The following is a 20,170-nucleotide window of genomic DNA, read 5'->3' on the forward strand; positions in this document are numbered from 1 at the left end:
GGTACTAAACGCAAGACCCGGGCTGCATCGACGGTAACGGTGACGCGGAGCTCAGCCTGCCCAGCGCCTGCAAGCAGGGAAATAAGGCTGCTCTAGCTCACCCACAGCTCAACATACGGCACTACCATGGTAACTAGAAAATGACATTTACTTAAATGACAAGGGCGACACGATGTGCTAGGGGCTGCTGTGCTTTCCCGCGTGGGCACCCATCCTCTGGGGATCTTGGGACGGGTAGTGAATGGGGCCCGGAGCTCTCATGAAGGGAGGCGGCGGCCCCATGGCGTGGAACATGTGTGGTCCAAAACCTGCAGGAAGAGTTGTTGTGTTGAGACACAGCACGAGAGCAAACCCCACAAATGTCCCGCTGTTTGAAACTGCCGATGGAAACCGCTTGGCCACCAGCTGCACCTCAGAGAGGCGCCCAGCTCCCACAGTTCCTCAAATTCCTCCCCTCTTCCCAGAGGAACTGGGAGCAATCCTTACCCAACACATCCCTAGTCCCAGATATGAGCTGGTGGAGGACTGGCATGGGTGACTAATGCCAATCTAAATGCTTTCTGCTCAACTGTGGAGCAACCAAAGAGTCTGACATCCCACAAAAAGCCCTCCAGACAGATGCATGTACACAAACACAGGCTTGTGTTCAACCAGCTGTGGAAATACCCCCTGAAGTTCAGGGCAGTGCAGCGTTTACACAGCCAGCAAATGCCCCAGGCAGGTGTGAATACCCATACCAGGGATCTGTAACGTGCCTGAAAACTTGCAGGTGATTACCTACCACAACAGGCAGCTCAGTTTAATCAAACTGTGCTGACAGCTCCTTTTATGGCATCGTTTCAGCCTGTATCATCAGGAAAATCAATGCAGGGTATGCCTCAGTGCTGCAGTTAGGCTGAGCAAGGAGGAGCAGACCTCCAGCCCGCTGCGCTGGAACACCAATTTAGAAACCCTCATCAAAGAGGAAAAACAAGTACCTGGAGGTGGTGGCGGAGCAATGCCAGGAGGTGGTGGCAAGGCAATGTTCACCACAGCTGGAGGGCCACTTGGAGGTAGGTTGAAGTAATTTGCAGAAGCCTCCTCTTCTGCAGCTGGAGGAGGTGGGAGAGCTGCAGGAAAAAAAACAACAAACACATACTGTGGTTATGGAAAACCTCATCTCTCCATCAAGAAAAGCAGGCGCATCTGCCTCCGAGGAGGCACAACCAATTCTTCCACAAGGGCAAACTGCTGCTGCTGCCACATGTTTGAGGTGGAGCAAGGAACAGAACTGCAACCCCCCGGAACACTCCCCACTTTAGTCCAGCAGAAACCAGCTTTGCTTTTTCCTTCACACAACACTCAATGAATTACAAAAACGTGAACAGCGTGGGTTGCCAGTATCTTGGACCTGAGTAACATTAATTAATGCAGCCTTAACTTTTCACTCATCACATGACAACCTCTCTTTCCAGCAAGAATTTGCTTCTAGACAAAGCTCGTTTCCCGTGCCAGGTTTTATCTGCTGCAAACCCACAGTCAGTGACTGCTCTGGGCTCACCAGTGCCTCTAGTGTCCTGAATTTAAAATGTTCTCGGAGGCTGAACACCAGCCTTTCTTGTGGAAGAAGGTCAGCATGAAACGTTTCAGAGATGAAGACTACTTCCTTACCTCCGGGAAGTCCTGGAACTGGTTCCAGCTTTATCCCAGATTCTGTGGTACCTTCTTTGTCCTTCTCTTTTCCTCTTGCTGCCTGAGACCTAAAGGACAGACAAAAATTTGAGAACAAGGATAAGAAAAGGCAGGATAAGCAGATATTTATACTGCAGTGGTTCCACATTATCTAATCTGGATCCATTGCTTCAGGCCAAGGATGAAAACCTCATTGCCAAAGACGGCTGATACAAAGTATGCAAATAACGTTCACAAGGCCTGGAGTAGAAGCAGAACTGTGAAACTCATCCAATGCCCTCAGCCAACACAACCCTTACACAGTTTGTGTCACATCCAACCCAGATCCCACTGCTGAAAGAAAGAGACTGCAAGAGAACCCCAACTGTGCCTACTTCAGCTTAACGTCCAATCCAGCTCCTCAGGGCTGCATAAACTGACCCACAAAAAATGAATTCCATTTAAGAATCGAGACCCTGAGGACACTGCTCACAAAGCATCTGAGAAAGAGATAACGTGAGTGCACACCTCCCACCCCACTCACCTTCCCCATTTGACATTGAGCCTGCGGCCGTTGACGATGAGCTTGTTGAAGGATTTCTCAGCAGCCACTTCTGCAGCTTGCCGGGTGGCAAACTGGATGAAAGCACACTGCTGCCTCTGCACCACAGTTATCGTCCGAATTTCCCCAAACTGGTAGAAGTGATTTCTGCGTGGAAAAACATGCATGTGAAATCCCGTTCCTCCTAGCCGCAGGGTAAGGTTTTGTGTGATGAAATCGATATGATCACATCCTTTCTTTTCTCCGTCACCACTTCAGAACAACCACTACAAATCAAGTCTCTTGGCTCCCGTGTGTCATTATGGAGCAATAAAATCACTGCAGCAGCTTTTCTCAGCAGCTAGCTAGACAGAAGGTATGGGGCCTTGTTGTAAAGCATAGCAGTACCCCCAAGAGCTCAGGAGAATGACTCATCGTTAAGATTTCTCTCTTAATCAAAGCATTTTGAAGCACGCCTGTTTGTCTGTTCTCCAACAAGCTGGTACTCCTCTCTACTTGCCCACCAACCAGTTCCCCATTAAGGAACACTGAAAGCCAGTTTTGTTTTTGTTTTTATTTCCTTGCAAGCCAGATTCTTCCTTCCCTTGAAGATGAGCAGCAGCCAAAGCATCAAATACAAAGGCACGTGCAGCACAGCTGCACCAACACACCTGAGATCCGACTCAGTGATGGTATCTCCGAGCCCTCCGACATACAGCGTAGTGATGGTCTTGTCATCAGGAGGGTCCAGTCGAGGCATGGTCGATGCTCGTTTCAGCAGCTTATCAGCCACAGGATCGTTAATTCCGTAGTAACGATCTTTGATGTTCTGATCAGCCAGAGGATCATCTGGATCTGTAGGCTTCTCATGCCTAAGGTTCAGCAAACAAAGCATTTCGTAACACCAGTCACAGCTGCATCAGGTTAAAGTGACTACAACTGCTCCTCTCCCCTCTAAAGAAAGTCTGGTTTATAACCTTGTTGACATGAACAGGCCAAAATGCAACAAAAAGCCCCAAGAGCTTAGACTGCACCTAACAACACGCTACAGGCAGGACCGCCTTCAGCTCTGAGTGAATGGCACTTCTGAGAGCCGAGCATTCAGCACCACAAAGCACAAGAGCTGGATTTCAAACGGCCTCTTGTTCAAACACAAAGACCTCTGACGGAGGGGACTGATGCCACGAAGGGACGAAATGAACTACGCAGAAGAGCTGCAGTCACTGCTTTGGCCAAACACTACAAAACCACGCAGCAAATGCCTCACCACCGAGCTTGTCACAACAAAGATCCATTCAGTGGTGCTGCACGCCAGCTCCTTCAGGTTTCACACTGACCCCAATAATCACTGCATTGTGTCCTCTACCCACTGCAACATTTCCTGCTCCTCAGTCCCTAGGGGAAGATGTATCTGGCCACAGGGAACACATTTAACTGTTTGAAATGTACGTGTACCTGTAAGGACACTCTTCTCCTCGCTTGCATTCTCCTTTAACCCAGAAGGAGCAGATGTGAGGACGGTTACGTTTGTAGTACGGCGTGGTCCGCGCCAGCTTCAGCAGCATGTCACTGGTGGAAGTCGCTTTTCCTAGCGCGCCCACTGGCCTGGTGCCGTCAGAGTTGGCAATCTACGCAGAAGTTAAAAGACAAATGATTTGCTGAGAGCTGTTACAATATCAAATACTGTATAATATAAAAACATCAGAAGTAATGCGCAGAATCAAAGGAAGCACGTGATTTTAAGGTGACTCGGGTAATTCTTTTTCAGAGAAAGCACATTTGGCCCCTTCCCTCCCTCGTACACATCCACACAAACAGAACGTGATTAAACCACACTTTCATACCTCACGTTCCATGTTCTGGGTGTAATACTCTTTATTGACATCAGATTTAGGCATTTCATCCTTAAGGGAGAGCCCTGCATCTCGGACTTGGATTGGCAAACCTAGAATTAAACAAGCAAAAAATCCCTATGAAGCACAAACCGAAAGAACAAAAAATAGCTCCTACATCCTGCATCAGCCAAAGATAACTTATCTACTGCCCAGGTACACCAAGCTGTCCCTGAATCTTGGAAGAGATCTGATCATCAAGATTTGTTCTTCTCAAAGTCTGTCTGCAGACAACCATGCCAATTTCATGCACACGTTTAAAGCCATTTCACAAACTTTCATTTCAGAGACAAGCAGAACTGCAGCTTCTCTTAGTTAATGCTTTTTGGTACTCACCATACTCCAGGTCAAGCAGGCAGGTCTGACAGACATTCTTCAGCTTGCTGCATGTCTGGCACACTTCTGTTTTCTTGAAGCGCATGCGAACACCAGGGCACCAGCGGAACACTGTGAAGGGCCTGGCACAAATCTGAGAGACAGAGAGCAGAGAGCTGAATCCCAAAGCACTGAACTTACCATTCAGGGTCTTGCATTATTAAAGATAAATTGACAGTTATTTGTAAATTGAACAGTCAATGGAATAGCAGCAAGCCCAGTGAGAGATTATGGGACTTTTGGTCCAGATAAAAGCCACTGCCCTCTATGTTATCTGCAGGGAAGATGCATCTGCAGCCGATGCATGTGCAATCTGAGGAAGGAAAGCACGATTTCTACTCAAACCTTTTCCCCACCTCAGGTGACAACTGATAAAAGAAGCAGGGATGGACCTTAACTTCCATCAAGCCACAACAACTTTAAATATTTCCATCCCTCTCAGAAATAAACCTGGGTTATTTCTAACAGTAATCTCTGGCTGGCCAAGAATGACATGTTCACAGCAAACCCTAAACTCCAGTTATTTATGCACCACTTAACAATAAAAAGAAACTTGCAACAGAAAGGACTGAACGAGTTGAATGTTGCAATACCTTTAAATAAAGTACAATGAGATTAGCAAAACCTAAAGATTCTGATAAACACGAGCAAACCCGAGGTCTGTCTGACCAATACTTTGACTGTTACAAGAACAGCCACGTAACAAAGCAGATTGTTGACTGCCCTAAAATGTTACGCAGTTATGTATGTGTTAAGATGTTAACCCAGATAAGCACTTTCCTGAAGGCAGCAGATATTTTATAAACATCGCAACATATTGCTCCTAGACATGCTTCAAAAGACACCAAACATACCTTGCATTCCTTTCCATACTTCTCTTTGGTCTGAAACATAATCAAAATCAAAAAAGAAAATGTGAAATATCATTAACTTGACCAAAAAAGACTCAAAACATCACAGTTACAGCACTGCGTCCTCTCCCTTACATGCTGCACCAAGGCTCACCCACCCCCATGTTTTGTGCTTAAGTGGAATCTTCCTTGGTTGGTGAACAGGACAAAAATAATCCTAAGAAACTCTCAACCCATTTTAGAATCACTCATTTAAACAGGGTTTGATGAGCCTCGCTTCATGTACTAGGAGAGGTGCAAATGAAATGGAACATTAATAGCTATGTTTAAACAAAGGTGATGTAATTACCTAAACCAAGTACACAAAAACCATTTTTGAACCTTCATTTCTATCAGCAATAAAATGTTTCTTAAAAACGCTGTAATAGCTCTCAGCAAAATTTGTGGAAAGGAAACAAGGAGGGAACCTAAACCCTCATCCTCAGTAACAGAGAAAAGCGGCACAGCACGGCCTGACAGCCTGAACGGACAGAACCAAGGTCAACAAGGATTTAAATGACTACCAGGATGCCTCCCTAAGGCAGCCTTAGCGTACCTTCACGGGTACAAACCCTGCACATCACAAACTGTGCTCATCTACTTAATGTTCCAGCAGCTCCCCGCTCCCTGCAGCACACAATTTCCTTGTCCCAGAGCTTTGTTTTCTGCTGTTTCCTGCCACCTTCCTCCCCCTTTTTGCCTAGTGTATTCCTACATCCTGTGCCTACCACCATGACATGACACACCAACAAAGGTATGAACTAGATCCTGCTGTGCACAACCAGCTAATTGGGAGTGCAAACAGCTCAACCTCCTGTTTTCCAGCTTATTTTTGCTCTCAGAACCGCAGAGTCCCAGGGCAGGCATCCGTGACCGGCCCAGCACAGGGCTGCTGTCACCAGGCACGTACCATGCGAATGTAGGGGTTCTCTCCAAGACATGTCTGGCACAGAATAGGGAAATCCTGAATCGAGCAGGAAGCAAGAAAACGTGGAATTAGCAACAAAATCACCGCGGCAGGGCTTAAATCACCTCCTGAGCTAACACACCCGACTGTCACCCACCTGAGCGCTGGGAGGGCACCAAAGGCCGCCCTCGGGCACAGCCACGAGCCCCCACCCGAATCCCTCTGGTGACAGGCCCGCAGCAGGCCAGCTGCTCCTAGTTTTCCCCTTTTTCCCCCAATTTTTCCCCAAATTTTCCCCCTTCTTCTCTTTTTTTCTCTTTTTCCCCTTTTCCCCTGTCAGTGCCCGTCCAATTTTTCCCCTTATTCCCTTTTTTCTCTTTTTTTTCCTTTTTCCCCTGTCAGTTCCCGTCCCTCCCTGTCTCTGCCCGCCCCCCCCCGCCGCCCCTCACCACCACACCCCGGCCTCGGGCCTGCCCCACGCCCCCAGCCCCACCCCGTGCTCTCCGAACGGGCCCGTCCCCGTCCCCCCCGGTTCCCCCCGGTCCCCCCCGTCCCCCCCCGTGGCGGCGCTCACGGCGTCCTCCCAGTTCTGCCGGTTGTAGGTGTTGGAGCCCAGCGACGTCGACATGGCGGCCCCCGCGCCGCTCCGCCTCGGGGGGAGGCGGAAGTGGCGTCACTTCCGGCGGCGGCGCAGCGGTGGGCGAGGCTAGAGAACCGCGGGCGGGGCCGAACCACTGGGGCGAGGGGGACGGAACCATTGGGACGGGAGGGGGGGACCCATTGGGAGCTGGGGGCGAAACCATTTGGGCGGTGGGGGGGGGAAGATGGGGACCGAACCATCGCGGAGGGAGGGGGAGAGCCCATAGGGAATGGGGGGAGAAACCACTGTGGAAGGGGGGGGGGCGCTGCCATTTTTATGCATTTATTCATTTATTTTAACGATTATTAGCGTTATTATTTGCGACGGACAGCACGGGAGGCCGAGAGGCAGGCGGCTTTATTACTACAGCAGTCAAGCAGGAGGGCGAGGGGGGGGGGGGCACTCACACAGGAGCAGGGACAGACGGACAGACGGACACACAGCCAGGCCATCCCCAGCCATGGGGCTCGCAGGGAGCCCCCCAGGGGGCAATTTTGGGGTGTTGGTGGGGGCAGTGTTTAGGTTAGTGTGGCTACAGGCAGGAATCCCCGGCTGGCAGAGCCCCACGCGAGCATCTTTTGAGTACTGAAGCTGCAGCTTGGTGGCAGGGGGCCCGTCCCCCCGCCACCACCACAGCAAAGGCCATGGGAACGGGGTCGTGAAGGCAAACGGCTCGGCTGGGAGTGAAACTGGAGGCTCCCGAGGAAGGATCTGCTCCTGGGTGCCCTGCTCGTAATCACTGCTCGCAGCAGGGACTGCGGCCAAGGCACACCGCAGCCAGTGATCCTTCCCCAGCGGTACAATGCTCCTTCCTCCTCCACTCCCCCCTCCCACAACTGGAAAAAGACAAAGCACGAACCTGGACAACCTCTGCGGCTCCTTTTTGTACACTGGACCTAACTTTAACTCTCCACGTTTAAGTACTCTTCACTTGCTATCTTTTAACACACATCTATTAATACCAAGACTGCCAGGCAGCCTCTCAGGACCGCAAAGCAAGGCAGCAGGATCTGCTTTCCCAGCTCGTAATAATCTATCATGCTACCACACCCAGCTCGCAACACAACGGGCTCACAGCGCAGTTGGTCACCACTCAAATCCACGAACACTACAGTACACTACACTTGGAGTTTAAGGGCAAACCGACCATCTCCTTTGTGAAAAGACACATCACCCTGGCTAAGGAAGCTACACGTGCCAGGGGCTTTTCACGAAAATAAAAGGGTTTCGTGTCCGAGTGCTCCACGGTTACTTGAGGTATCCTACAAGGAAGCAGAAAAAAGAGAAGAAAGCAGCATGCTGCTGGCAACAGACTTGCCAGAACGCAGCAGACCTTGCCACCTCCTAAAATACTTGTTCGAGAAGGGCGTAATTCTGTGTGAGATGAGACATTCACTATCAGGTATGTAACATTAGGTTTGCAGGCTGACATGAAGAAAAATCAATACGGGTTCTTTTTTTTTTGTTGACACAGCCAAATTCAGCCAGGAGTAGTGCAAACCTGGAGAAAGCTAGCTCGTTCTGCGTGCTGACACACGTGCTGCAAGTTAAACTAGCCTGTGGCAGTGTAGGGAAGCAGAGCGTTAGTGGGCACTACGATAAGAGGAGAACAAACCATCCCGAAGCACAGCACCCCCACCCCGCAGCCTCCTCCTCGTGGCCTGGCTGGGGCGCGTGGCGCACACCCACACAGCAGAGGAGCTGACAGAAGCTTTCACCAGGGCACACTCGTTCACCGACAGTCCGTCCTGCGGCCAGCCACCGGGACACAATTCGGGAGCTTTTAGGGGAGCACTGGGCCGAGGCTGAGCTCGACGTGGTGGGTGAGCCAGATGACCTCGGAGATCTGGTCGCCTTCCTCGCTGGGCCGGATGGGAGCAGCCAGGTTTTTGAACTCGTGCTTCATCTTAAAGCTCACGGTCACTTCGCCCTCCTCTTTCTGTGGGGTGACCTTGATGAAAACTCCTACCTTATTGGCTTTTCTGAAGGCAATAATGCTGCAAGGCAGAAAACAAAAGAACTGGGTCAGCCGAGTTCTCAAACAATTGTTCTGAGAGGCTCATTCTGGTGCCGTGTCAGAGGGATGCTCAGTTTACAGCCCGCAGGCTGCACATGCCCTGCCAGAACAATTCTCCTGGTGTGTAGCTTGCTCCCTGCTGCTCTTCTTTCAGGAGACAGCAGCCCCTCCTGCCCCGTGAGCAGGATGTGGTACCCCCTTCATGCTGGCAGCTGCTGACAAACGCACCACACAGAACAGGCCTGCTTTGGCCACACAAGTTACAGAGCCCGTTGTGCAACAGGGAGAGGCTGTAATATTTTAGCTCCAGTTGCTCTGTAAGAGCCTGCTGAGCATATTCCCCCCTGAGGCCTGGAGGTACCTCTGTTGCATCCCCCACTGCATAATTCTGGGCACTCCTGTGAACCCTCTGCTTACAGAGGAGAGGATTACAAAGTATTCCCAGAATCAGTACCACCACCTGTAACCCAACCCTTGCCTTAGATCAAACATCTCCTGAAGAGTCCAAACCACAAACAGAAAAAAAGATTTGCACTGCTAATCTCTGACCGAAATATGTGGTCAATGTAACAAGAAGTACTGACGAGAGAGGAGAGCAAATTACTTGGTTCAAGTGCCAAGTATTTAAGGGGCAGGATGCCCACAGAACAGACCGCACTCACTCAGGGTCATCCTGGAAGTCTTGAGGCTCTGCCAGCTCATCGTACTCTGCTGCAGCATCTTTGCCAGCCAGAATTAGCTCCTTGGGAGGCACTGCCACCTGAAATGACACAAAGAGAAGCAGCCTTTTAGTACTCACCACCTACACTACGAGCAGGACAGAGCACTCCCCTTCTGAGGTCTGCCTTACTATGGCTTAACAGAAGTGATTCATCCTTGGCTCTCCTCTCTAACAGTGCCCAGGTACCACTCTGCCTGGGAAGTTGTGCATTTCTCCCTTGGGCTCTGGATTCAGTGAGCAGACACCATTTTAAAATGCATTATGAGCTGACGCTTACATTGGTGATGGTCATTTAAGCCTCCAAGGAATAAAATCAGGAGGGCACAGTACCTTGGCAGTGCTGTTGATGTTGTCAGGGTCTCCCTCCTCACACTCCAGCAGCGTGACGTGTGTGATGTTCTCCACCGGATTGGTCAAAGTCAGAAGAACTTGGCTTTCCTGGAAAAGATTCAAGAATCCCAGGTCAAGAAGTAATTATTCTAAAAGTCACCTTTACTGTGAGCACCTCCACGTCCTGTGACTGATTAACACCTTCAAAATTGTCTCAGGTACTCAAAGGACTGAAAGCAAAGAGCCCCATTCTGTACGAAAGGTGGCAATGTCACAAAGCACTCTTTTTAATAGCAGAAATGCATGTCTTTGGACTCTAGCCCAGATAGCAACCCCACACCTTTTATTCATCAGATATAATCATGTACTTGCAACGCCAGACATCACAGCACACTGTGATCTACTCATGCAGAGTGACAAGTACACGCAGCGTTATTCTGACCACTCCCTTAAACCCTGCGCCCTCTCTGCAAGGAGCAGAGCCTTCAGGAAACATTCATCACACCGTGCAAGCTCCCCAAAAGATCCCCCGTGCACACCTCTCAGCTGTGACTCACCATAAAACGTTTCTGGAAAAAAAAAAAGCACTGACCTTCATGTAGCGCAGGTTGGGAATGGACATGATCCTCACTTCAGGGATATAGTTCCTGCAAGGAGAACAAAGCAAATGGGCACAAGGAACTGTGCAGCTGTCTGCAACCTAATACGTAGTCACAGGCATCCAGCAAGACATGTTCTACACTACAAGAGTTTAACTTACATCAAAAAGATAAATAAAGTGCCCTTTTGCTATATAAGGCTAATCCTTTTAACTCCTGCTGTGACATGGGGCTGGAACAGCTCACCATCCCTTCTTTCAAACTGAAGTTTTCAGCAGATTATGAAGCAATCTTACTGAAAATCTACCCATAAAATACAAAAGGCGATTACATCATTGTAAGAAATGACACAATCAATCATAAAAGAGGTCAAATCAAAAGCACAAAAGAAATGGAAATACAAGGCTTTAACCAAGCGTTGGTAGGCAGTTGTTACCCCCAGCCCAAGCATCTTACTTACACAGCAACCAGCTGGATCTTGAACTTGATAGATGTTGGATTGAACTCTGGTTTGCTCAGGTTATGCTCACATTTCTAGAAGCAAAGACATTTTAGTAAACACCAGAAAACAGCGTGCAGTCACAAACTGATGAATCAGAGCTGCAGGCACAGTGCCACCAGCCACAGCACTACCCCTCTAGCACAGCGCACGTAACAGCTAACGTGGGGTGCACGCAGTCAGACTGGTGTCAAGTTATTGATATTTTTGAAAACGTCATTCCAGCAAAGCTACTGCAATCTCAGAAACACAGGATTCAGAACCAGGATGAAAAATACTCAGACACTGAATGCAGCAGGAAGAAGGCACAAGTAACTGCAGTCCTTTGACTTATACTCCAACATCCATTGAATAGCCAACAGCTGCAACCCAAAACTGATCTGCTCACAGACTACTCTTCCAGTACAGGCCCAGCCTGACGTTAATTATTTCTGAGAAAATAATCCGCGTTTGCAAAGCATTTTGCATCCTAAATACTTAGGAGAATACTGCTCTATTAGCCTGGGAACTAGATCGATATCCCCATTTCACTGAGAAAGCAAGCAGCTTTCTGAAGATGATGTAGCAAGCCAAAGGCAGAACTTGGATTTACTTCTTGCTTGTCTTTACTTTGCAGCTCTCTGCTTTTCCACTCTTTCTGCCTTCATTCCAGGGGCAACTTCAGCACTCTACAGTGCCTATCACTAATATGTTGTTTACTGACTTGATTTTTGTCTTTAATAATAGCAGAATTTTGTAATGCCAACTGTACTGGCTGCTTTCTGTAAGTCCTCTGCTAGGCACAGTGCACAGACACTTCTGCAAATTCACCTTTGTGTGTCTTTGACAGTGTGGCTACCCCTTCACATTCGTAGTCACATCAGAGATGTGACAGTTTCCCTTGTAACTGCTAACAGCACCGAAAGAACGTTCTAGAGAACTTACAACAACAAGAAGCATTTGAGCAGCTTCTTCTAAAGAGAAATACAGAACCCATTTCCCCGCAGCCCAATTTCTGTCAGCCTACAAGTGCTGTTTTGTATTTAGCCACCTACCCGACAGCGCAGCGAGCGTTTGATCAGGAGATGCTTGTGACGTGGGTAGAGCTGGGAAGCACAGATCGGCTGGAAATCAGGCTGCAGCAAACGCTGATGCAGGGTCGTCACTGGGTGCACAACAGAAAACAAACCACGTTCAAGTCTTACCCAAGCACTGGAACTCAAGCTAGACTGTAAATATGCGCTGTGCTAACTGCAAGCGCGCAGTGCGCTGTGCAGAATTTAATTTCACCTGCACCCACTAATTCAGAAGCCACTGGTAAGTGTCACTGTTCCTAGCAGTGAATGAACACAAGGGTAAGAGGGGTAAAAAGGGCTGCCCTGACTGGGCATGGTAACATTTGTACAATACAAGTGCCAAGCCAGGAGGAACAAGAAACCGCAATCTGTTTTTGAAGCTCAGCTGAGATGGCAAGAGTATTTTATTGACATCTAGAAAACAAACCATGCTTTTGCAAAGGGCAAATCAGATTTCATAGCTTTGTTACTGCCACAGCGGGGCACTGCACAAGTCGAACATCCAGCTTCTCCGTAAGGAGTTTGCATAATTCAGACTCAGGCAGAGAATTAGCGACTGCATAGTTCCTAAGGCAAGGAACCACAGTGGCCAAACTCCCCGTGGGTTTCTCCCCCAAAACAGGCTCCTGGTGAATACCCCAGTGCCTAACAGGCCGCGAGCCACCTGGCAGCCCCCCTGCCAGGGAACCACTGTGAGTTGTCTTCTCCACCAGCATCGTATTTTCACAACTCTGACGGAGTCTTACCACAAAGATGCTCTGCCCCGTTCCAAAAAGCCCTCATGAACTGATGCTGGTGGACTTTGTGGTCCCACAGAACTACTGAGGACATCTGACCTGCTTAAAGCCACCTCAGCAGGAAGTCCACATCGCTTCCTGTACCCGCTGTTTTGTCCCATTCGCTCCCCAGTTTTCTGGGCCAATTTACAATATTTGCTGATTAAATCACGAGCCAGCTAAAGCGTCCGCAAGCTGTTCCAAGCTGATGTCAAAATAATGCACAATTGTTACTGAACAGGCCAATTAAAGTGCCAACTCCCCAGCAGCACAACCACTTCCTTATTTCCTGCTACTATTTGAAAAAGAATGTCAGCCCTTTCCTCCATCCAAATCTTGACATTTCGCATGCAGAGGAACCAAGACCAAAAAAAAAAGAGGAAACAATAGTAAAGAGGCCTGCTGGTTTTGGCTCTGAGCTTTTCACATATAACACAAAGCTGAGCTGCAATCAAAATTACCATTTAAAAGGTCAAAAAAAATAAATCAAAATCACACAATTTCAATAACAATGTAAAAATTACTAAAGCCTCAGAGCACTAGGAACTCTACTGGCAAGTCTCCAAGCACTGCCCATGTTATAAAAGGGAACGGCAGAAGTGCCAGGACGTTAAGGCATTACCCTCTGTCAGGTTGATTGGTCTGGTGTAGTAATCCTCAGGAAGAGGTTCCACTTCTTCCACTGCATCAGCTGGCTCAATCTTGATCTCCTTTTGGTCTTCGCCTTCTTTCAGACTGACGCAAAATAAGGGAAAATGTGGTCAGAGAGAACACCTCCTCCCCTACACCTCCTGTCCTTCCCCCAGAGATAACCCCAGCCCAGGAACTCACGAGAGTCCAGCGAGAGCACTGATCGGGGCGCCGGGCCTCTGGCGTTGAAGCCTGGTTCCCAGGCCGTATTTGTCCTACAGGGAAAAAGGTGCTGTCAGAAAAAAGCTTCTGTCCTGCTTCCTGCCAGGACAAAAAGACCTCCTGCAAACTCACCCTTTAAAACTGCATGACAAGCATAGGGAAACAAGCAAATTAAAGCAAAAAGGGAAAGGTATTCAAGGTCTCTCAAGATTATTTTTCCTGCTCAAGCTGTTAGTAAGGAGAAAACAATTACCACTACGCTGCAGACTGGAAGAGGCAGGTGTGTGTGTACTGCTTATGAAATTGTTTCTTCCCTTAACCACCAGCCCGCACTACTGACATGTTCTCTGTACTGAACAAGTAGTGCAGAATGAGAGTTCAGCTGCCTAAGAACTGGGTAAACACGATTATGTGTCCATCTGAGAAGCTCTGCAGCACTCCTAGAAGCAGCTGGAGCATTCAGCTTCCTCTGAGCCTTGCAGCTCTAACTTAGTTACTCTGACTCTCTCGCAAGGCACCACGGCTCGGCAGGAACAGCTGAGCTACCCCCCAGCTTCCTACAGCTGAGAAGCACACAAGACGTTAGGGAGCAATCTTCCTTCCGGGCAGAGCTGAAAATCCAATTCTCACCAAATGAGAAATGTGAGCGTCTGCCCTGGTGATTCTTCAAGGATCAGGAGACTGATGTCAGCGCCGTTTCCCCCCGGCAGTTAAGATGTCTGTGTCTTGGCCAGGCTTTGTGAAGGAATGCTTTTAAATCACATGCTACTTACCCAAAGGCACTGCCTGCTTCTAAGCTACTAAGCAGTACTTCTTGTACCACGTTCCCCTCTAACTAGCTAGCCCTCGGGTGCCTTTGTTCTAGGCACGTCCAAGTCAGAGGCCCTGAGGACAGGTGACGAGCAGGACATGTTACTGCCCTTCAGTTGGTACCGGGAGAGCTTTAACACCAGCAGAAACCGGGAAGAGACTTACCACTACGTGTATAGTGTGTTGCTGTGGAGAGCCCCCAAAATAGCAGCAGGTAGCAACGGAGACAAAAAATGCAGCCATAAGACACAAGCAAGGGCACAGAGCAGGCACAGTTAATTGAGAAGTAGCAAGCGTACGCAGTCACCTAGCTGAACAAAGTAAGCATTTACCTGGCAGGTACAATAAACAAGTTATTCAGGCCACAATCGAGTGTTAAAGTTCAGTTCAGTTGAGATTTCACGCAGCAAAGCGCAGGATAATTCGGATCTGTTACCGAGCAGTGGTATGAAACTATCCTGAGAGCTACCACTGGTATCATGAGTGCAGTTGTGCTGCATTTCACTGCTGGATAACGTGTTCCTTCAGATGGCAGCTACAAACCCTTCTGGCACTATCAGAGAGGACTATCAGAGAGTGAGGCAAGGCAATACACAACGCGTGCAGAACTGCTCGTCCCCAAAGAAACCCAAGTGCCCTAGCGCATTTTCTTCATGATCTCAGTTAGGAACAAATAAAAAAGCAGAGCAGCCCTATCATGCTACCACTCATCTAAGTTTCCAAGCTGCTGCTGCTGCACATCGCTTCTCCTGCGCTGGCAGCACGGTGCTCACAGCTCACCGAGAAGGCCAGCGGCATGTAGTTTCGGCGTCGCACCAGCTTCTTGCGGTCCCGCTCGATCTTCTCCTTCTGAGCCAGCTGCTGGTAGTACTCCACCAGCTTGTTAATCTGCAGGGGCGAGGAGGAACAGATACACAGTGAAAGGAGAACAAGCGCCAGACCAGCTGCAGGAGCCGGCGTCACAGTATTTCTGTGTCTTAACTCTGTGTCTTAGTAGATTGCGTTAGTGCTGCAATCAGCATCTCCCCACCCAGAGGCTGATTTATGTTTAGTGGGAAAGGTCACAGAGGTGCAGTTCTGTTTTCCAGATCCTGTAAGCACTGCTGATCAGAAAATAAGTTCTGTTCACGTGAAGAAAGCCCACCAAGCATACTGCATGGTAGTACCTGGACATAAGCCCCTTTTAGATTCAAGCCTTTTCTTCTTCCAGAGCAATGTGCAAGTTTTTAAACTTGATTGCAGTAAGAGTTTTAAATGGAGACCAGTAAAGCAAAATCTGATGTGCTCTGTCACAGGTTAGCAGCACTCTCCCTTAGCTAGCAGCCTTCCCCACGTTTCCCCAGTTCCCCAAGACACACAGACACAACATGCTCATTAGTTTCATTTTAAAAGTGCTGCTAGACGTGATCTTTGCAACCAAGTTTCTTCTGAACTTGGATTTCACACCGTGACGTCCATGGAAGAGCCTCTCAGAGGCCTCCCTTCCACTGAGTTCAGTCAAGATAGAGATCATGAGCTGGACCTGGCAGCTGAAGAATTACACAGGTGCAGAAAAAGCGATCGAGAGGGCTCAGCATCTCTAACAGCTCTTTCTACCTGATGCCACCTCAGCCTAAGCACGGCCTTCTCCTTCACTCACCCTCTGCGTGTGTGGATTCTCTGGTTCCTGCCAGCCGCCACTAGCTGTGTGAGAAAGAGAAAGAACAAACTCCTCAGGAGAAGGTTTCTTGATTCTACACAGAAATCACCAACACTCGAACTGCATTGGACCTAATCATGAAACACGGCTTGCCCTATGCTCACTACACTTATCATTACAAATCTTCAAGCTCATACCTGCATAACTATCTACCTCTGAAAGCTTTTCCCAGGCAGGTTTGGGTGGAAGTCACTTGCCCAGCTTTTATACTGTGTTTTTAAGCAACTGCTGTTTGACAGATGCTCAGCACAGCACCCAGCAGCATGCAATTAAGTTTACAAGAACACTCTCATTTCTAGCTGCCTGTGTCCCCGCATCTTCAGCTTCAAGTCTACAGTCACAGAACACCAGAAATCAAAGAGGACCTGCTTGGTCTACTCAGCCTCGCTCTTGGAGCCAGACAGATGCTTTCTGCATGCCTTACACGTCAAGAAATAGATAAAAGCTTTGTTCCAGTGCTGTCATTAATAGAAAAAAAACAAGTGCAAAGACTAGCACCTCTGAAATAAGCCTGAGTAAACAAAAAGTGACAGAAAATAAACTAGGTTTCTATGCTGTTAGACTGAGCAACTTCAAAGACTCTGAAGGCGAACGAGCAAGCTCTCCAGAAGGGGCAGAGCCCACCGACTGTCAGAGCCCCGTGTTTTACAGCTTCCTCATGAGGCAGGTAACATGAGCCTGGCAGCAGGCCAGATGTTACACGCACTCAGCTCTGCAGCCAAGACTTCAGAGACAAATCATTTTCCTGTGAATTCCCCAACTGTGACTCAAAACCTAGACAAACATTACACCCACCATCCAGCCAGAAACCACCTTTGATTATCTTTTAACTTCCAAAAGACGCCGGACTCCTGCTGTTAGCCTCGTGCCTTTGCCTGTCACTTACCAACAGACTTATCTGCCATGCCCACATCCCGGGAAGTCCAGCGGCAAAACCCGCAGGCCAGGTAATAGGCTTTCTTCATCGTAGTTTTGGCCGGGTCATCGGGGAGCGGAGCAGGAATACTGGTGGCCCGGGTAGAAAGGGTGTGCATGCAGCAGGGGCAGTCAAAGCAGTTGGCACACCTGGAAAAGAGGAAAGCCTACGTGTGAGAGTGAGCTGACAAGGCCCAGACGCAGCCCACAGGCACAGGAGAATGCTTTCAATGAGCAAATCATGATTAAAATAATAAACGTTCCTATCTAATGCAGCAGCACTAGAGGAATGGAGGAGTTTAGGGTCAGTGCAAGAATGGCAGCAATGAGAAAAATTTGGGTGATAGAAATAATGCTTCTCTTTGTGGTTTGAGAGCAGGTCACCAAAAAAAGGATGACACCAAGGGTACGTGGCACATCGTGGGAAGGCACTTTGTCCCCTAACGGATTAAGATGTAGTGAGTGATGTGATTTCTGAGGAGAGCTTCAGGTGCACGTGGCCGAGGGAAGCGGAGGACCCACCCTTACCTGTTCTTCTTCAGCTTGGCTTCGGCCGAGGGCATGTTTTCCAGGCAGCTGGGGCAGTAGTGCGAGTCCACCTGCGGAACAGCACAGGGACGGGCCCAGGCGCCCCGTGAGGCTCCAAGGCTGGCAATATTTGTGGGGTTTGGCTCGAATCGGCCCTCCCAGCCCAAACAGACCCCACTGCCCTCAGCCCCAGGTGCTGTTTAATTAATCCCTACGTGGGGAGGCTCCTCAAAGCAAGGGGCTCAAACCAGACGCGAAGGGGCCCTCCTCAGCCCCCGGGGCTGCCCGTGGGGGCTCCGTGAGGCGCTTCCCGCTTATTTGTGCCGTTATTGTGACAGAAAGCTTCAATAAACCACTTTTTTCTTTATTTTTCACAATTATCGGGTCCTTGGTCACCCACCAGGCCAAACCGTACACGCTCCCCAAGCGCCTCACCCCTGCCCTGGGGTCATTTAATTATCATTAATTAACGCTGTGGCAATTAGCCAAGAGCAGGCGACGAGGCCGCCCCTCCTCTCGCCCTCCCCCCGCCCTGTCACCCCCCGCCTCCCCTCACACACTAACCCCTCACAACTCCCGCCCCCCCCGCCCGCCTCCACCAATCACAGCCCTCCCCGCGCAGACTGACATCAGCGCTCAGCCAATCCACATGCCGGCTCCCTCCCCCTCCCACACCCACCGCTCCTCGCTCTGCGCCCGCCCCCCGAGCCGCGCCGCCAGCCAATAGCGGGGCGGGATAAGAAAGAGCGACGGGCGAGGCGGCCAATGGGAGGGCAGCGGCGCGGCCGGGCCGGCGTTACCTCGTGCGAGACGCACTCGAGGGAGCGGAGCTCGCTGCAGTAGCGGCAGAAGTACAGCTGCGGCAGCGGCGCCCGCAGCTCCTTCTCGCCGCGCACCAGGTACAGCACCCGCTCCGACTGCAGCAGCGACGCCATCTTGCCGGGGGAGGTGCGGCCGCCGCCGCGCGCGCGCCGCGCCGCCGCGCTGACGTCACCGCGCGCGCGCGCGGGAGGGAGGGGACACGTCATCGCCCCGCCCCCGCCCATGCCCCGCCCCTGCTGGGGGGTGGAGGCCACGTGACCAGCGGGGGTTAACCCCTGCGGTGCCGCGGGGGAGCGGGTGGGGGTGTGCAAGGCTGTGCGGTGTGCAAGGGGCTGTGCGCGGGGTTATGCAGTGTGCAAGGGTTTGTGCAAGGGGCTGTGCAATGCACAATGATTTATGCAAGTGTGCAATGATTTGTGCAGCGTGCAAGGGTTTGTGCAAGGGTCTGAGCAGCGTGCAAGGGGCTGTGCAGTGTGCAATGGTCTGTGCACGCGTTTATGCAGTGTGCAAGGGTTTATGCAAGGGTCTGTGCAATGCACAATGAGTCAGGCAAGGGTTTGTGCAGCGTCCAATGGTTTATGCAAGAGTTTGCACAGTGTGCAAGGGTCTGTGCACGGATTTATGCAGTTTGCAATGGTTTATGCAAGGGTCTGTACAACGTGCAAGGGACTGTGCACAGATTTATGCAGCATGCAAGGGTCTGTGCAATGCACAATGATTTAGGCAAGGGTTTGTGCAGTGTCCAATGGTTTATGCAAGAGTCTGTGCAATGTGCAATGGTCTGTGCACGGCTTTATGCAGTGTGCAAGGGTTTGTGCAAGGCTCTGTGCAGCGTGCAGTGGCCGTGCATCACCTGCGTGCCCCCTGCAGCGTTGCAGTGGCCGTGCAGTGCTGTCAGGCGTGCGCCTGCCCATGCAGGACCCGGTGGCACAGGGCACACCCTAGTAGCAGGGTCCCCACCTGCCCTGTGGGTGCTGCGGGGCGCAGCAGTGTCCAAACCAAACCAAACCAAACCAAACCAAGCGACCCAGCAGCAGCCCCGTGTTGTGGGATCCACCAAAAACCCCTCAGCTCTCAGTGCTGTGCCCCGCGGAGTGCTCAGAGGGCACGAGGTGCATCAGGACTCGGATCCGGGAAATGCCACCGAGGCTTCCCGTGGGTGTCCTGCAGCGTGTGCCCCCCCCAGCCCCGTCCCCAGCCCCTGTCTCTGCGTGCAGCTCCGGAGGGAAGCCGCGAGGCTTCCTCTGCGTGCTGATAACCCCCGGCAGCGTCATCTGACGGCAGCAGCCAGCCCCGGGCCAGGCTCCGTGCCCTGCTGCCCCGCTGCCGAGCGCTCTCGTGGGCCTCTCCTGCTGCTGGTACTGTGTCTGGCCCCACAACTGTCCCCACAACTGTCCCCACGTCTGTCCTTGTGTCTAGCCTTGTGTTTGTCCCCACACCTGTCCCCATACCTGTCCCCACGTCTGTCCCCATATCTGTCCTTGTGTCTGTCCCTCTGTCTAGCCTTGTGTTTGTCCCCATATCTGTCACCATGTGTCTCCCCATACCTATCCCCACATCTGTCCCTGTGTCTGTCCCCACACCTGTCCCTACATCTGTCCCCATATCTATCCTGTCTGTCCCCATACCTGTCCCCACGTCTGTTCCTGTGT

The 20,170-nt window shown here is 50.5% G+C and overlaps 2 protein-coding genes across 3 annotated transcripts; both read right to left on the reverse strand.

The window, feature by feature from the left end:
- Positions 1 to 129: 129 nt before the first annotated feature.
- On the reverse strand, positions 130 to 6,974 carry RBM22 (RNA binding motif protein 22). The gene is made up of 11 exons (XM_084535654.1): positions 6,830 to 6,974; positions 6,259 to 6,312; positions 5,313 to 5,342; positions 4,420 to 4,552; positions 4,036 to 4,136; positions 3,647 to 3,819; positions 2,863 to 3,063; positions 2,195 to 2,359; positions 1,651 to 1,739; positions 978 to 1,109; positions 130 to 308 (listed from the first exon to the last, which is right to left on the reverse strand). Exons 1-11 carry the CDS (start codon positions 6,881 to 6,883, stop codon positions 178 to 180), a joined length of 1,263 nt encoding a protein of 420 aa, XP_084391780.1. The 5' UTR covers positions 6,884 to 6,974; the 3' UTR covers positions 130 to 177.
- A 187-nt stretch (positions 6,975 to 7,161) lies between these two features.
- On the reverse strand, positions 7,162 to 18,698 carry DCTN4 (dynactin subunit 4). 2 transcript variants are annotated; one of them, XM_084535652.1, is made up of 14 exons: positions 18,497 to 18,698; positions 17,697 to 17,767; positions 17,140 to 17,318; positions 16,194 to 16,237; positions 15,335 to 15,442; positions 14,720 to 14,740; positions 13,724 to 13,797; positions 13,515 to 13,627; positions 12,096 to 12,205; positions 11,023 to 11,096; positions 10,556 to 10,610; positions 9,964 to 10,071; positions 9,575 to 9,672; positions 7,162 to 8,892 (listed from the first exon to the last, which is right to left on the reverse strand). In XM_084535652.1, exons 1-14 carry the CDS (start codon positions 18,629 to 18,631, stop codon positions 8,679 to 8,681), a joined length of 1,404 nt encoding a protein of 467 aa, XP_084391778.1. In that variant the 5' UTR covers positions 18,632 to 18,698; the 3' UTR covers positions 7,162 to 8,678. The 2 variants fall into 2 exon arrangements, with proteins under 2 accessions (XP_084391778.1, XP_084391779.1); XM_084535653.1 differs by lacking the exon at positions 14,720 to 14,740.
- Between the last annotated feature and the right edge of the window lie 1,472 nt (positions 18,699 to 20,170).

The sequence above is a fragment of the Aythya ferina genome, assembly GCF_964211825.1.
Source record: "Aythya ferina genome assembly, chromosome: 14".
Taxonomy (NCBI): Eukaryota; Metazoa; Chordata; class Aves; order Anseriformes; family Anatidae; genus Aythya; species Aythya ferina.

Coding starts and splice junctions, on each gene's coding strand:
- RBM22 (XM_084535654.1), bottom strand. CDS start 6,883: ATGTCGACGTCGCTGGGCTCCAACACCTACAACCGGCAGAACTGGGAG. Junction 3,820..4,035: donor CCCAGAACATGGAACGTGAG/GTATGAAAGTGT, acceptor ACTTCTGCGTAG/ATTGCCAACTCTGACGGCAC. Junction 1,110..1,650: donor AGTTCCAGGACTTCCCGGAG/GTAAGGAAGTAG, acceptor TTTTTCCTGCAG/CTCTCCCACCTCCTCCAGCT.
- DCTN4 (XM_084535652.1), bottom strand. CDS start 18,631: ATGGCGTCGCTGCTGCAGTCGGAGCGGGTGCTGTACCTGGTGCGCGGC. Junction 16,238..17,139: donor CATGGCAGATAAGTCTGTTG/GTAAGTGACAGG, acceptor TTTCTCACACAG/CTAGTGGCGGCTGGCAGGAA. Junction 14,741..15,334: donor ACATGCCGCTGGCCTTCTCG/GTGAGCTGTGAG, acceptor GGCTCTCCACAG/CAACACACTATACACGTAGT.